Source organism: Coccidioides posadasii, chromosome 2 (assembly GCF_018416015.2).
Source record: "Coccidioides posadasii str. Silveira chromosome 2, complete sequence".
Lineage (NCBI taxonomy): Eukaryota > Fungi > Ascomycota > Eurotiomycetes > Onygenales > Onygenaceae > Coccidioides > Coccidioides posadasii.
The window spans coordinates 6,642,319-6,656,984 of NC_089408.1; the positions used below are offsets into that span (position 1 = coordinate 6,642,319).

A 14,666-nucleotide genomic window follows, 5' to 3' on the forward strand; every position below is an offset into this window, starting at 1 on the left:
GTAAGCTTAAAGGGTCTGACGAGGGCTCTCCCCGCCGGAAACGAATGGCGCACGAATTCGAGCCCGCAGAAGCAAATCAGGTGCACCCTAAACCACCAGACCCTGCAATTCTGCATTCTTTGAAGTGCAGTTGGCAACTCAACGCCGATAGGGCGACGGGACAATGGATGTGGTCTAAATTAGTTATTTCCCCATCTCGGTTGAGCGGGCTCAGCGGAGATGGCTGAATTTAAATACAAATTTGCCGATCACCCGGTGGATTCGTTAAGAGAGGGCGGGTACTCCATACGGGGTACGCATTCATTTGCAGAAGCCAGAGAGCCTCTGGATACTGTGCTCCCTACCGTTCTGTTCTCTCCTGTCCTGTCCTGGTCTTCTGCACACGTGCAAGGCAGCTGTCGGTGTGGATGCTGGGAGACCGATTCCGATGCTTCCGATCTTCCTACGCACTCCACAGAGAATGGAACTATGGATTTGGGATTGCCATATATATGTGATTTGCACGCCACCCAGGCCCGTTAGTTACTCGATTCCAGCAACAATGGTAACTCGTGAATTATTTATCTTGCCCCTCTTCCTCCCATATTCCAGTCGATTACTCCGTACATTGCTATTTTTGAGATATTTGGCCTCCTTGCCTGATGCGCTATCAAAATCTTAAAACTGAGTATAAGAACGTGGACCGAGGGGAGAGATTTCCTGCTTCGTCGCCTACGGTCGTCTCCCCAGTTGTCGGACTCAGTCTTTAAGGAGTGTTGCCATGAGAGTTCTCCTAGGTCTTTGCGCCTCTTTACTCTTATTGTATGGTGTCTGGGCCCGGGGAAAACCCAGGGACTGCGCCTTACTTGGCCCAGCATTTCCCCGTCCAACGGACTTGCCTTCAAGTCAAAGCTTCAAGGACGACCTAGATAGACTATCTCGGAAACTCGCAGAGGCGTTGGAATCGTCCACGATTAATGGAGCTGAGTCGTCGTTTTCTTTGAATATATTTACCGTCGAGGACGAAGCGCCGATCTGGGAGTACCATCATGTTGCGAGCCAGTTCAATGGAACCCTGCCGGCGGAGGGACTGGACGGAGACACAATATACCGCATAGCCAGCATTACCAAACTGCTCACTGTATATGTTTTGCTTATTGAGTCTGGATTTGAAGTACTCGATGAAAAGATCACAAAGTATATCCCAGAGCTTGCGGCTGTTCCGAAAGGGGTCGAGACCGACACCGTACAGTGGAACGATATTACTCTCGGAGCCCTAGCGACTCACCTGGCTGGGATTCTCCGTGCCGGTACCAATGAAATTGCCTGCTTTACGAAGTCATATTTTTCTAACACCGTATATAGCTACTTTCGGGGACCTGGCGCCCACCATTGAATCATCGCACATTCCCGAAGGGTCATTCCCTCCATTAGATGGAGAAGATGCATTGTCGTGTGGATATTCACCCCAAAATGCTCCATGCTCGAGAAAGGGTGAGTTATACCATATATTACATGGAATATGATTCGGATATCCACGTGCTTACTTTTGAACGGTAGCGCTGTTGGATGAAGTATTACTTCGCCATCCAGTTTATCCTCCTTTCAGCGCTCCTATTTACTCTAACACGGCGTTTACCCTCTTAGGCTTGGCCCTGGAACAGATCAAAGGTAAGCCACTAGAGGATATGATGAATGAATCTGTGTTCGTCCCGGTGGGCCTGTCGCGAACGAGTCTTCTCCAACCTAAAAATCACTCTTGGGGAATCGTCCCAGTGAGTCCTATGAGTTCCTTCTGGAACGTTTCTTTTGGGCTAGAGGCGCCGTAAGCTCATCCTTGGATTCCCAAATTCGTATGTTCGGCAGCTAATTCAGTCCCAGGGGGATCAATGCTTATTCTACGGCTAATGATCTATCTCGGTTGGGCCGGGCCATTCTAAACGCTACTCTGCTCTCCGCAACTGACACGCGTCGTTGGATGAAACCGATGACGCACACTGGGTCGACTTCTTACTCAGTGGGTGCTCCGTGGGAGATTTTTCGTGTCGATTCTCCTCGCGTGATCGACATGTACTCGAAGAGTGGGAGTGTTGGATCCTACAAGTCTCTCCTCTTTTTACTGCCGGATCACAATGTGGGTTTCACCATCCTAGTTGCGGCTCCCGGCCCAAGCCCACTCTATCCCATTGCTTCGGTTATGACATCACAATTGATTCCTGCCTTGGAGAAGGAAGCTAGGAGACAGGCGCAGATGAACTTTGCAGGGACATATCGCGCCTCTGGCGTGAATTCATCAATCGTCCTGGACGCAAATGACAAACACCATGGAATTGGCATTTCTAGCTGGAATAGTAATGGTACGGATGTCATTGAAATATTGAAAACCCTTGCTGGCTCCAGAAACTCTTCGGACACTGCAAGAGTCCGTTTGTTTCCGACACAGCTCACGAGGGATTCGATATGCCCTGGATCCCGGAAAAGTTGCACCGATGTTTCGTTCCGATTGGTAGTAGAAGTCGTACCAGCGGATGCCGATAATACAGGATACGAGGGAATGTTCTCGCGCAGGTGTGACCACTGGGTGCTCTTAGACGGACTATTATATAGCCACATCAGCATCGATGAGGTTATGATTACGGTCGAAAAAGTATCCGGGAGGGCCGTCGCTGTTGAACCGCGAGCATGGAGGTTCAGGATGGATAAGATTGAAGGGCCGGTTCTGTCAGTATATGAGCAGTCATTTCCTGAAAACGCCTTCAAATCGCAAGGAGTGATGTCTTCTTGGGTTGTAAGAAAGCTTCGCCATTGCTTGACTCTGTGGCTGTGATACTTGGCGAAGTTAATCGGTGCGTTGATGAACGCAAAGAGATTTCTATGTGTTTGTACGAAGGGATATGATCATCCATTAATTTCTCTCTTTTTTTTTTTTTATTTTAGGATGAATAGATATGGAAATGATCTAAGGAGTAGGGAATATCTAGCATTGGAACACTCAGTCCAACATCGCTTGCTCTCATGGGCCATCTCCAACTTGAGTTTCTTCCACATCAACAATATCTAAGGTTTTAACAAGAGTCAAAGCTTCTACTGACACTAGTCCCTTGGATATTAGCTACAATGTCAAATATAAGAGCCCTTACATTCTTGTGCATACACTTTTAGATTCATGGATAGGATTTACCTTCCCATCCTGCAGATCCTAGCTTTGTCTTGAAGACGAATCTTAACACAGCTCGGATTGTAACACGCTCGGTCCTGATGATGTTTGGGTGTTTATACCCAGGTGTTTTCCTCTGCTGCTCAAGCACCTGCTGATGCATCTTCATGGCCTCATCATATGTTCCTAGTAAATGAAGTGTACCTGCCATGGAGATTCTAGTTCCCAACACATGTGGATTGTTCAGGGCCAAATAACTTAGTCTGTAACTGCTGCTGAAAAGTATCCAGTGGCTTTTCAGGAATGTCGATCTGACCAAACTCCTCTACAAAGTATCCTTGTGAGACGTGTATCCCTGGAACTGTTACTGTAACTGATTTTTGGTGGAAGCTTGGGATGACATCATAACCGGGATCACACGGCCGGACCTCGGCCAAACAATAATGCACTCCGACGTCAGCTTGCATTTTTGGTGCACATCAACCAAGCCTGTCAGACAACAACCGCTGATTGTTGCTTCAGTTGAATGGTTGTGGATTGAGAGTGCTTCATTGGTGACTCAGGATGATATCGGTGAGGCCTGCTGTTCGCCTGCCTTTGGGTCGGCAGGTGCTGTCGTGCTCCCGGAACTCCCCCATCACAGTCAACTTCGACCGACGACGATACATCTCTGCTTTCGGGTATACGCAGTCCAAAGCCCTTGTATTTTCTAAATTCGGTGAACCAAAGGATGTTCTCAGGTTTGTCTACATGCTTTAATATTTTGTTCTTGCCAATTGAGGTCGTGGTTGACGGCTATTCGCGCAGCCTACACTCGTACTCCATCTCCCCGCCCCACGATACTCAATGCACAGTCCGCCTCCTCACAGCTCCCCTAAATCCCGCCGATATTAACCAAATTCAAGGAGTTTACCCTACCAAACCACGTTTTACCACAGAGCTTGGCACGCCGGAGCCACATGCGGTTCCTGGCAACGAAGGAGCCTTCGAAGTCCTTTCCACTGGTGCGGGTGTAAAAAATATCAAGAAAGGAGACTGGGTTATTATGAAACGCACAGGAATGGGGACATGGCGCACACACGCCCAGTTTGATGAATCAGAGCTCCTCAAGGTCGATAACACTGGATTAACACCCTTACAAGTGGGTACTGTTGGTGTGAATCCTGTCACTGCTTACCGGATGATTAAAGACTTCTGCGAGTGGGATTGGATGCGTAGTGGTGAGGAGTGGCTTATTCAAAATGGCGCAAACTCTAGTGTCGGACGGGCAGTGATCCAACTAGCGCGTGAATGGGGTATCAAAACAATAAACGTGGTTCGCGAAAGAAAAACAGAGGCCGAGACCGAAGCTCTAAAGGATGATCTTCGGTCCCTTGGAGCAACAGTCGTTATTACCGAGTCAGAGCTTCTTTCTTCTTCTAAGCTGCGTGAGATAACCCAAGAGGTAACCCGGAAGGGTAAGGAGCCTATCCGTCTCGCGTTGAACTGCGTAGGGGGTGATGGTGCCACCGCTCTTGCTAAAGTCCTAGCGCCAAACTCGCGAGTTGTCACATATGGCGCGATGGCAAAGAAACCTCTCAGCCTTCCTTCCGGCCTTTTGATCTTCAAGAACATCAACTTCCAGGGCTTCTGGGTGTCGCAATGGGGAAATCAAAACCCTACGTTGAAAGAGAATACGATTAGAGATATCCTTCGGATGACTCGAGACGGGAAATTCAAGGATATTCCTGTCCAGGAGATCAAGTGGACGCGAGACACGAAGGGAGAAGATTTAGCGCAAGAGGTCCAGGGAACTTTGACTGGGTTTAGAAGTGGGAAGGGAGTGCTTGTGTATGAGGGAGACTAGAAGGCGAATCTATATCTTTTAATTGTTGTTGGTCCATGTAAATTACAGGTATCATAGCTGCATGGAATGGGTCATATCGGGTCCCGATGTAATTTCGAATATGAACGTCGTTACTACGTGTTAAGGAGCCAAATATTGTCTTTGCATTTAGCCGCTGTTCTAAATTCTAAGAATAACCTAGCATTGGGATGCATCTGGTCTATTACCACTGGTGTAACTAAAATAAACTGGGCGAGGCGTCTGAAAAGCAGAACGAGTGGCTACGAACATCTAAGGCTGAATAGAGTGGCGTCGTAATGTCAGCATCATCCTTCACACTTCCAATTGTGCTCGACCCAGTCAACAATAATCGATCTTAAGCTCGAGCCAGGTTTATATTCCGCCGTGTCCCTCTTGACATCAAAATCTAACCCGACAAATTTGGCTGCTACATCGATAAACGGCTCGATGAACTCCAAGTATATTAGATCCACGGTATCGGGCTTCACAGTACGCTTCTCTTCCTTTACCACGGGAATGAACGCTTGTATACAATTCGGCAAGCGGTAGAAAGATATTGGAGAATGTATTGTGTCGTCTCCATCATTTCCGGCGGCGTCCTCAGTTGTGTAACCGGGTATTAAATCCATTTCATGAGATGAAAAGTCTGAAACTTCAAAAGGGACCTGATTATGTTGTAATGGACTTTTAATGTCACCGGAAGTAGCCAATTGTTCAGGTGAAACGAGTAAAGCTGAGGATGGAACGCCTGGTTGTTGAGAGAAAATGCGCGGTGCCTTATTCAAGACTTCTAAGATTTTGATAGATTTGTCATAAGGCACATTTTTGGTGAAGCGAAAACCCCCTGTAAAAGGTGATAGATTGTAGGCTGACTCTTCGGTGACTCTCCCCTTAAACAAGTCGAACCGAATGGCTCCAGTGTTCAGAATGGCCATTGCTGGTCTGTCGCCACGGAGAGTGTCCGGGAGTACTTTCTCCTCTAGCCATGTGTATATACTGCTTTGCGAAGGATACTTAGCTCGAGACATCCACAGATTTTCGGGGCTGCAGCCGTAGATCCTGTCAAGGTCGAGAGCACGGCGGGCTTTCAAGATCATTTCAGAGACGGCATTTCCCTTTTCCGTGGGAAAAGTCGTTTCGTTATGGCTCGAGTGATAGTGGAATGACCAAAGATTGTTATCTATATATCTTCGGTTGAATGATAAAGATTCAGAAGACTTTTTGCCTCCAGCCGAGAGACCGCTGATTGACATGAAGCCGATTGTTTCCATGAAGCGACCACTCGCTAAGCCGTACGATTTTTCATCGTATTTGACATAATCTCGAATGTGGAAGTGTCCTCCGAAAAATTGAATTGGTACATCCCAGTTAGCACCTCGAATTGCTTTAAAAATGGTGTCGTATTCCTTTGACTGAACGGGGACATGTCCGATGACTAGAAAGAGATCTACCTCTTTATCCTGGATGGCTTCATGGAACCATTCCTGTTTGACGGTCTCTTCCACAGGCTGCACAACGGTATTGTTAAAATTATCTTTGAAATTGAAAAGGAATCCAAATGCTACAATTCGGATTCCTTGTATTTGTGTGGTGAACTTCTTGAACCTGGGAGCCAATGGTACAATATCACCCGTCCTTGGATCAATTATGTCGATATTTGAGGAGATGTAGTGTCCTTTAAAATTGGGAACGGTGATGAAGTATTCGTCCTCGGAGGACTGTCGTTTGTAGAGTTCGTGGTTCCCAGAACACAGAACGTCAATGTCTTGAGACTTGAATATATCTGCAGTATATCGCCCCTTCGGGTCTGACGCGTCATACAACCCGTTTCCTTCTATTCTATCTCCTGTATCAATAAGTAGGAGGTCTGTTCCGGCCGCCTCGGCCTTCTTCCGCATATGGGCCGCGAACGACACATAGTCTCCCCAGTCTGCACCGTATTGAGCCCTGTTTAGAAAGCGTTCAGCGTCGGCGCTTGGATGGTTGAACTTGGATATCTCACTCATTCAAATGCCCTGCCAGCCAGCCATGAGTATCTGTCGTGTGAAGGAAGTTCAACTGGCCCCATGTCAGGTCTCGCAAGGGTGCGGGAATGGGATCTGGTGCGTTCGGCTGGGTCCCGAGGACGGACCCAGCAAGCCCCACAAGAACAGCGGTAAGGGATTTAAGCATATTTAAACATGCCGAACGGGGACTTAGTTATTAGTTCATGAGGTCGGAGAGTCTGCACCGAGGATGACGCTCGATGTTTGGGGATGGCGCCATTTGCAGCTCTATCAGTGCTCGCGCCAAAACTGGCGGCGCTCGGGAATCGGCAAATCTAGCTCCGATGCAGCAAGCTTGCCGACTAGTTAACTAATCAACGCTCGGTGACGAACCATCTCTCTCATACAACTTTCGATCTGCTGCTGATCGGAAAATGTATTTCTCGTCCTCACGTTTGCACATAATCTCTGAGATGTCAGTTATATTTGGATCATTTAGCTATGTAGCTCGGCACGGGGTGGCTCGACCTCGGCATTTGGCTTAACACGATACTCGTCGCTTGAATATGGTAAAGCGGGTTTTGCTGAGGATTGAATACTCGTCTCGTGTAGCCCATAGGTGTCTTCCCAAAAAATTCGCCGTTAGAAGAACGAACCTCCCTGGTTTAGCAGCTACACGCTGCTTGTCCCCGACAATACACCCAGCTGCACAGCTACAGCAGAAACCCTCTCAACCTTCGATTAAATAGGAGCGTCACTTTCTTTTATATTCACCAAGAGCGGGCCGCACATGATATTCAACAAGCGGATATGTCATATAGACCCGGTGGACAGAGTTCTAGCAGCTGGATTCGAGAACTAATTGATCCCTCCAATGAAAAGTACCTTTGAAATTGCGAAATGTATGGAAATCAAGTTGGACCACATCTTCTTCATATCATGCTTCTCTGCCGGGGCCTGGTGGAATGTTCGGTACAATCGTCCACATCCTCATGATCATCCTTCCCAGACGCTTTCGTTTGTATACTTCGGGGGCTGTGTATTGAGCCCGGAATTCGTGCCTGTCTCCCAGGCTCGAAGCTGCTTGTAGCCAATGTATCTTCGACAAATTTTTAGTCCGTCAACGTGCCCCACAATTGCTTCTCGATGAAAGCTTAACAGAGAAGAATCGTTGCCTTACAAACTTCTCATGCAGGTTAGTCTCTCACCTTCTAGTATACGCTGTTGTCATGCGAGAAGACGCGAAAAGCGAGGATCGATGGTGGTGTTTTCCCGCCAGCACATTGCTGGTTCGGCAGGCAACGAAGGGCTGAGCAGCGGTGTATCAATGATATCGTACGGACGGAAATACAGCGTATTCTTGGCGCGGATTAAAGTTTGGGATCACCCAACAAGAAGCTAAGCCAAAAGCAGCGCCGGCCAACCCCAAAGAAAGTCGTTGGTGGTTAAGTTACTTGTCAACGACGGGGTTCAGGCCAAGCTCGCCTGTGAAAGGACAGTTTCTTTGCGCTTTAATCCGTTCTCGTTGATTGCACCTCTATTCAACCCTTCCTTTACTCTCTGTCAATCCGAGTCTTACACAATTTCCATCCTTTCCGGGTTCTCGCCACTCTTTCTCTTCGCAATGGCGGCTCACAGACTCTTCCGGCCAGCTTCCAGATTACTATCTTCCCGCTTGTGCTCCGCTCCGCTCCGTTCAACGTTTCAACCAACATTTTGCACGCAATCCCTACACCAAAAGCGAACTTATGCCGATGCGACCGGCGTGAAAGAAGTTGCGGTCAGAGATGCTTTAAATGAAGCGTTGGCCGAGGAACTGGCTTCTAACGACAAGGTCTTTATTCTCGGAGAAGAGGTTGCGCAATATAATGGAGCGTACGTAGTATCCCCGGCCTGGGCTTACTAGAGCATATGTATCCATTCAATATACAGTCATGGCTGACTCTTTCACAGCTACAAAGTGACAAAAGGCCTTTTGGACCGCTTTGGCGATAAGCGTGTGATTGACACCCCGATTACAGAGGCTGGCTTCGCTGGATTGGCTGTAGGAGCTGCGTTGGCTGGTTTGCACCCAGTGGTAAGGAAATTCAAAGATTGGATTGAATAAATATGTTCATATTTTGCCTTCTCCAAGCTCTTTCTAACTCTTGGTTGACCATAGTGCGAATTCATGACCTTCAACTTTGCCATGCAAGCGATCGACCAGGTCATCAACTCTGCGGCGAAAACTCACTACATGTCTGGAGGTATCCAGCCCTGCAATATCACATTCAGAGGACCCAATGGCTTCGCTGCCGGTGTTGCCGCCCAGCACTCCCAAGATTACGCCGCCTGGTATGGAAGCATACCTGGATTGAAGGTTCTCGCACCTTGGAGCTCAGAAGATGCAAAAGGGCTTTTGAAAGCAGCAATTCGCGATCCTAACCCCGTTGTCTTCCTTGAAAACGAGTATGTTTGCTTTTGGCGGCTCCCACCGGCTTTAACAGCAGTCAAAACTAACATGCTATAGGCTTATGTACGGCCAAGTTTTCCCTATGAGCGAAGCTGCTCAGAAAGATGACTTTGTCCTTCCCATCGGAAAGGCCAAGATTGAGAGACCAGGAAAGGACCTGACCATAGTAACATTGTCCCGATGTGTTGGTCTATCTCTCAACGTTGCGTCTCAGCTCAAGAGCAAATACGGAGTCGAAGCAGAAGTCATCAACTTGCGATCGGTTAAGCCGCTTGACATTGAAACAGTGATAAAATCCCTGAAGAAGACTGGCCATCTGATGGCTGTTGAATCTGGCTTTCCCATGTTTGGTGTTGCGTCAGAGATCTTAGCCTTGACTATGGAATATGGATTCGACTATCTCCAAGCACCTGCCATCCGAGTTACCGGCGCGGAGGTTCCCACCCCATATGCATTGAAACTGGAGGAGATGAGCTTCCCCCAGGAAGATACTATTCTATCGCAAGCCGCCAAACTCCTTCGTGTATAAGATTACGGCTGATACCACTTTCTGAGTTTTTGGGCTATGCTGCCACTATTCTTTTTCCTCCTTCCACCTTTTACAAAATGTATTGACTGATAACCCACGTTTATTATGCAGCATTGCTCCCTTTTAGCTCCCGTCTTTTCCTTGAAACCTTTTCCAATGTATAACTAGAAATTTATACCGTCACACCATGCAGTATTTGAAGACCCATGGAATCCATTTGAGGCTGCAGCTCTATGACCTGAAATAGTCATCAGGTTCTACCCATTTTGCCAATTGCTGCTCTTCTGCGAAGTACGGGGTAGAGGGAAGTGCGTGATGGGCAGACTCCTGATGCCAAGCATCCGAGCGGCTGACATAATCATCATAGGGCTGACCCGCTTGAAACAACATCGGAGCTCGGCATGCTCTTTGTAGCCAGTGTGTACTCCGTAACTCCATCTCCAAAAATCGTCGCTTAACAGTCAATATGCCACCAGTAAGTTATTATGGACTATCCTTTTGGTTCTAGCTTAGACAAGAATTGCGATTACTCATTCTCCCATACAGCGCGGCTTCACCAATCCGGCTCCCAAGGTAAACCTCTCCTTCATACTCTTTGCGGCAGAAACAGCGAACATCCTAACTATGTATATCTCGCAGACCGACTCTGCCCGCTCCGCATTGACCTCTTTTACCTGCACCCTCTGCAACAAATCATACTCGCGCCATCCAGAATACGAAGCTCACATCTCCTCATACGACCACCAGCATAAAAAGCGCCTACGTGACTTGAAGCAATTATCGCGTGACCCCAATGCCGCAGAAAGAGCGCGAAGAGCAGAACGCAAGGCCGATGCTGAGGCCGGACTAGTTGTTGTTGGTACGGCCCAAACCGCGATTGGCGGGAAGGGAGGCGCTGGCGGCGGAGGCAGCGGTGGTGGGGGGTTTAAGAAAGGAGGGTTTAAGAGTTCATTTACAGTTGTTTCGGGGGGTAATGCTGGTTCCAGGGGGGGTGGGGATGCGGCGGTGACGGGGCCAAGTTTGATCAAGAAGAATGTTTTGGGGGATGATGATGAGGACGAGCTGGAGGGCCCTGGACTTGAAAATACGTCACGAACAAAGAGTGGAACCGATTTGAAAAGATCTGGCGACGATGTGGAAAGTGATACAGATGAAGACTATGGTGGAGATGATTTGACCGCGGGAGGAGGCTATTATAATCCTCGACGACCGACAGGCTGTTTCGCGGGTTGTAGAGGTGCACACAGCGTGCCGGTCAGTTAGATTCTGCCATTGCCCCCGCTTCAATTTCGTTTCCTTCTCTTTGTTGCTTGGTTTGGTAGCGAGGCGCCCGGCGTTCAACATTGTATTATATATAAAGTATCACAATTCAAATTTATCAAACACTTTGACAACAAATGCATTGTACCCTACGGAGTACAAAGTAAATTAGGGCGTTGCTCAAAGAGCTTATGAAAATTATGGCCTTTGAGTGTAATATAGTGATCCTTTTTTTTTGGGTACAAAGGCAACTGATCCATGATGTTCCAGATACCCATGCCAGTCATGAAGAGGGAGTTGCGCTTGACCGGAGCAAATGAAGGAGGATTGATGCGGAAGGACAAAATGCAGGGCCTATTCTAGTGTTCCTTCAAGGGATGCCTAGAACTCACTACCTGAAATACAGCAACCGCCGGCTTCAAATATACGAGCACGAATAAGTGGCTCTATGCTCCGTCTGCATGGGAGACACCTGCCCTCTACGATGCCGCAACTGCGGATGGCGGCGCGAGAAGGAATGAGAGTCAGCAGACAGACACACACTGGGATTCCCAGGAGCAACAAATTAGAAGCCCACCCTCTCCCGATAGACGCGTATCTACCGCGGAGCCCCAGACGTTTAACCCCGAACATTATGGTCAAAACACTACGTGGCGGACTAGACATTCAACCCTGCTGTGGTCCGCGCAGTATAACAGATGTTGAACCCCGAGAAATATGACCAAATCTAACAGCCCCATAGCGGTCCAGACATTTGACTCTGAGAGTTGCAACAACACCAGCCTACTCGAATGGTTTCCTCTTGATTGCTCCCTGGGTCACTCTCCTGGCCGTTCTCCTGGTCGCCCCCCGGCCATTGCTGTCTTGATCAGTCCTTGAGCCACTCACCTGCTCACTCTCTTGAACAATTTCCTCTCCATCGCTCCCTGGGTCACTTGCTTGTTCACCGTCTGATCACCCTCGCGGCCATCCCATTCCTAGTTATTCTCTTGGCCATTGCTCCCCCAGTTGCCCCTCAAGCCATCACCAGATAGCTGTTCGTCCTCAGTGCTGTAAAGGACTGATTTATGTTGAACAAGACCAAGATGTTCCTTGGGGAGTGACTCAGGTCTTTCTAGCCTTGTGGATGCCGCAAAACTTGCACGAACAAGGAGGCCAAATCTTGTCAAAACTGTAACCATAAGGCAACTCATCTACAGTGAGTTCTGCGACCGAGAGCTCCACCTGCGCTGGATCATTGCGTCTCATGTCTTGGTGCGTCCAGTCTCACAAATTTTCAAAAACAGCTTGATTGATGGGATTGGGGTCCTGGCGGATACATCGCGAGCCTGGGGTATCCATTCTTCAGAGGACCAATTAGTTAATTTTAACCTTTGCCTCATCCCATCGGGAATCTCGATTCGCAGCGGCGCCCAATGTGTTGCAATATTTCTCACCACAAGCATGCCAACTATAATGGAGGACCTTCGCTTTACCCCAGTATTTGCTGACTCGCAAGAGCAGATTTAAGCAGGCTTTGAAGTTGTCCATCCCACTCATCGCGCACCGATGAACTGATTCCATTGAGCAATGTCATCAGCATAATGTTCATTGCAGCTTCTGCGCTCTCTGTACAGTTCACACACATTGGTAGAGGTAAACATAGTGCTAGTAAGCTGTGTGACATGTTCCGTAAGGCCGACCATATCAGCCACTACCAGCGGGATCATTCAGCAACAAGGAGTGGTATGTGATTCCCAGGAAGCAGGCAACAAATGGGATGGAACAACATTGTTCAGGCTTCTCCTGGGGGCAGGAAGCCAGGTGAAGGCAAAGGAATATGATTGGAGTTCACGTAGCAGGTGGTGCCTGAGCCTTTCTTAGTGCGAGAAGTATTCAGACAAAGGAAAAGCAAGGAAATTTCCCTATAGTCATATCTTAGAGCCTGGCTTTTTAGTGTGATGGATGGAATGCAGCCTATTTGTAGCTCTTGCTCTGCCACCATGTGAAGTTCCGGGCCGTTCCGTCAGCCTGCCTGTTTGTCCTACTCGCCCACCTCCGTCCCGGGCAAGACAAGTTGAGGAAGGATGTCAATGGGACTCATGAGTCATCCAAATCATGCCTGCTTGTGTGATCCGCTGATGTGCATCATCGGCCTTGCAACTGGCTTTCCTTGCAGCAGCATCTCAGTTAGCTGGCGCCACATGGTGTGTCCCCTACCGTTCAAGACTCGTTGTTTTGCCAACAATGTCTCTCATTGATCAAAAGAGAGGTCCCAACAGAGCCCCTCTCTCAACCTGCGCAGGGAATGCAGGAGGCGGGAACATCCAGTTGCATTCCGTTAGCTTCCCACAGATGGGTAGAACATGAGTTGACTTGCGTACTTTTCGTGTGCTTGAATACTTCTAGCTCAAGCGAGAGAGCATGAAAAACGCCTCCCATGCGTGATTATAGCACCGCGGCTTCTGGAACCACTGAATAGGGCTCACCAAAAGCAAGAGTCTCTGGTATTCAACCTACATCCTATGCCCTGCATAGTAGTGCCTTTGCCCCTGCTTGCTCCCATGATTGGGCCATATAGAATTTAGGGGTCCCAGTGAAAATTGCATTTCCCCGTATCGGGAACAAATTCCACGCAACTCCCTGCAAGGTGGTTTGACGCTGTTAAACTCAGGTGGAAACTCCGCCAAAAATGAGCTCCAATCTATTGGTGCCAATAACACCTTCTTTCGCATGCATTAGCGGGGAGCTCGAGATGCATCCAGCAAAACCCCGTGCGATGTCGAACATGATACCCCAGATTCCTGCAGTTGACGGCCGGCATGAAAGTGTTTGGCCTTTCTGTTGCATCTAAAGGGCTGCTGAATCTCTTGCACGAGTCCTACCTCCCTGAGCAGCTACCTTTTAAGAATTTACTAAGAGATTCCTGCGTCAGCAAGCTGTTGCTCCCTACCACGATGTCTACGATCTCGCCGCGTGATTCTTCCTCCTCTCTTGCTATGGACCCAGTGCCTAGTACACTCTTCAGCTTCGTACCTTCAGTCCAGTTGCCCATTCAACCAAGGATCGTCAAGAAGTTCTTTGGCAGTCCTTCGCTCTTCAGGCAGCCACTTGTGCATGGACCGAATGAAGTTGAGAAATAATGTCTTCTCTGTTCCCTCGAGACTGTTTCGAGATCTTTTAATGAAACATTGGGTATCTTCTCACGTATGCTTGCCCTCCAATCGCCTTTTCCATCGCAGCGTGAGCTTAAACCATCACTCATAAACAAAGAAGCAACGGGAGTAACTAACCATCAGTATCAAAGCATTGTCGGGTTGTCTCACTGCGTGAGACAAATTCTTTTGGAGGAGGGCCCAGTAATGCAAAATATCTGAGCCATGTCTTTGAAAGGATCATAATTCCCCTGTTCATCCAGGAGGGTATTGAACAGATGCCTTCCGTCAAAGAGATCCCAGATCTGCTATAAGTGAGCTACA

The 14,666-nt window shown here is 48.3% G+C and overlaps 5 protein-coding genes across 5 annotated transcripts; 4 read left to right on the forward strand and 1 right to left on the reverse strand.

The window, feature by feature from the left end:
- Positions 1 to 252: 252 nt before the first annotated feature.
- On the forward strand, positions 253 to 2,806 carry D8B26_004581 (uncharacterized protein; the record flags this gene model as incomplete). The annotated part of the gene is made up of 4 exons (XM_003070361.2): positions 253 to 1,289; positions 1,345 to 1,473; positions 1,540 to 1,804; positions 1,861 to 2,806. Exons 1-4 carry the CDS (start codon positions 761 to 763, stop codon positions 2,804 to 2,806), a joined length of 1,869 nt encoding a protein of 622 aa, XP_003070407.2. The 5' UTR covers positions 253 to 760.
- An 823-nt stretch (positions 2,807 to 3,629) lies between these two features.
- ETR1 (mitochondrial 2-enoyl thioester reductase) lies at positions 3,630 to 5,112 on the forward strand. Its single transcript, XM_003070362.2, has 2 exons — positions 3,630 to 3,876; positions 3,944 to 5,112. Exons 1-2 carry the CDS (start codon positions 3,701 to 3,703, stop codon positions 4,980 to 4,982), a joined length of 1,215 nt encoding a protein of 404 aa, XP_003070408.2. The 5' UTR covers positions 3,630 to 3,700; the 3' UTR covers positions 4,983 to 5,112.
- Positions 5,113 to 5,159: 47 nt separating this feature from the next.
- D8B26_004583 (uncharacterized protein) lies at positions 5,160 to 7,212 on the reverse strand. The gene is made up of 2 exons (XM_003070363.2): positions 6,985 to 7,212; positions 5,160 to 6,929 (listed from the first exon to the last, which is right to left on the reverse strand). Exons 1-2 carry the CDS (start codon positions 7,152 to 7,154, stop codon positions 5,288 to 5,290), a joined length of 1,812 nt encoding a protein of 603 aa, XP_003070409.1. The 5' UTR covers positions 7,155 to 7,212; the 3' UTR covers positions 5,160 to 5,287.
- Positions 7,213 to 8,424: 1,212 nt separating this feature from the next.
- PDB1 (pyruvate dehydrogenase E1, beta subunit) lies at positions 8,425 to 10,167 on the forward strand. The gene is made up of 4 exons (XM_003070364.2): positions 8,425 to 8,842; positions 8,921 to 9,044; positions 9,129 to 9,415; positions 9,477 to 10,167. The coding sequence occupies exons 1-4, from the start codon at positions 8,592 to 8,594 to the stop codon at positions 9,946 to 9,948; spliced, it is 1,134 nt and encodes a 377-aa protein (XP_003070410.1). The 5' UTR covers positions 8,425 to 8,591; the 3' UTR covers positions 9,949 to 10,167.
- Positions 10,168 to 10,414: 247 nt separating this feature from the next.
- D8B26_004585 (uncharacterized protein) lies at positions 10,415 to 11,340 on the forward strand (the record flags this gene model as incomplete). The annotated part of the gene is made up of 3 exons (XM_003070365.2): positions 10,415 to 10,423; positions 10,495 to 10,521; positions 10,588 to 11,340. 3 exons carry the CDS (start codon positions 10,415 to 10,417, stop codon positions 11,209 to 11,211), a joined length of 660 nt encoding a protein of 219 aa, XP_003070411.1. The 3' UTR covers positions 11,212 to 11,340.
- Positions 11,341 to 14,666: the final 3,326 nt, after the last annotated feature.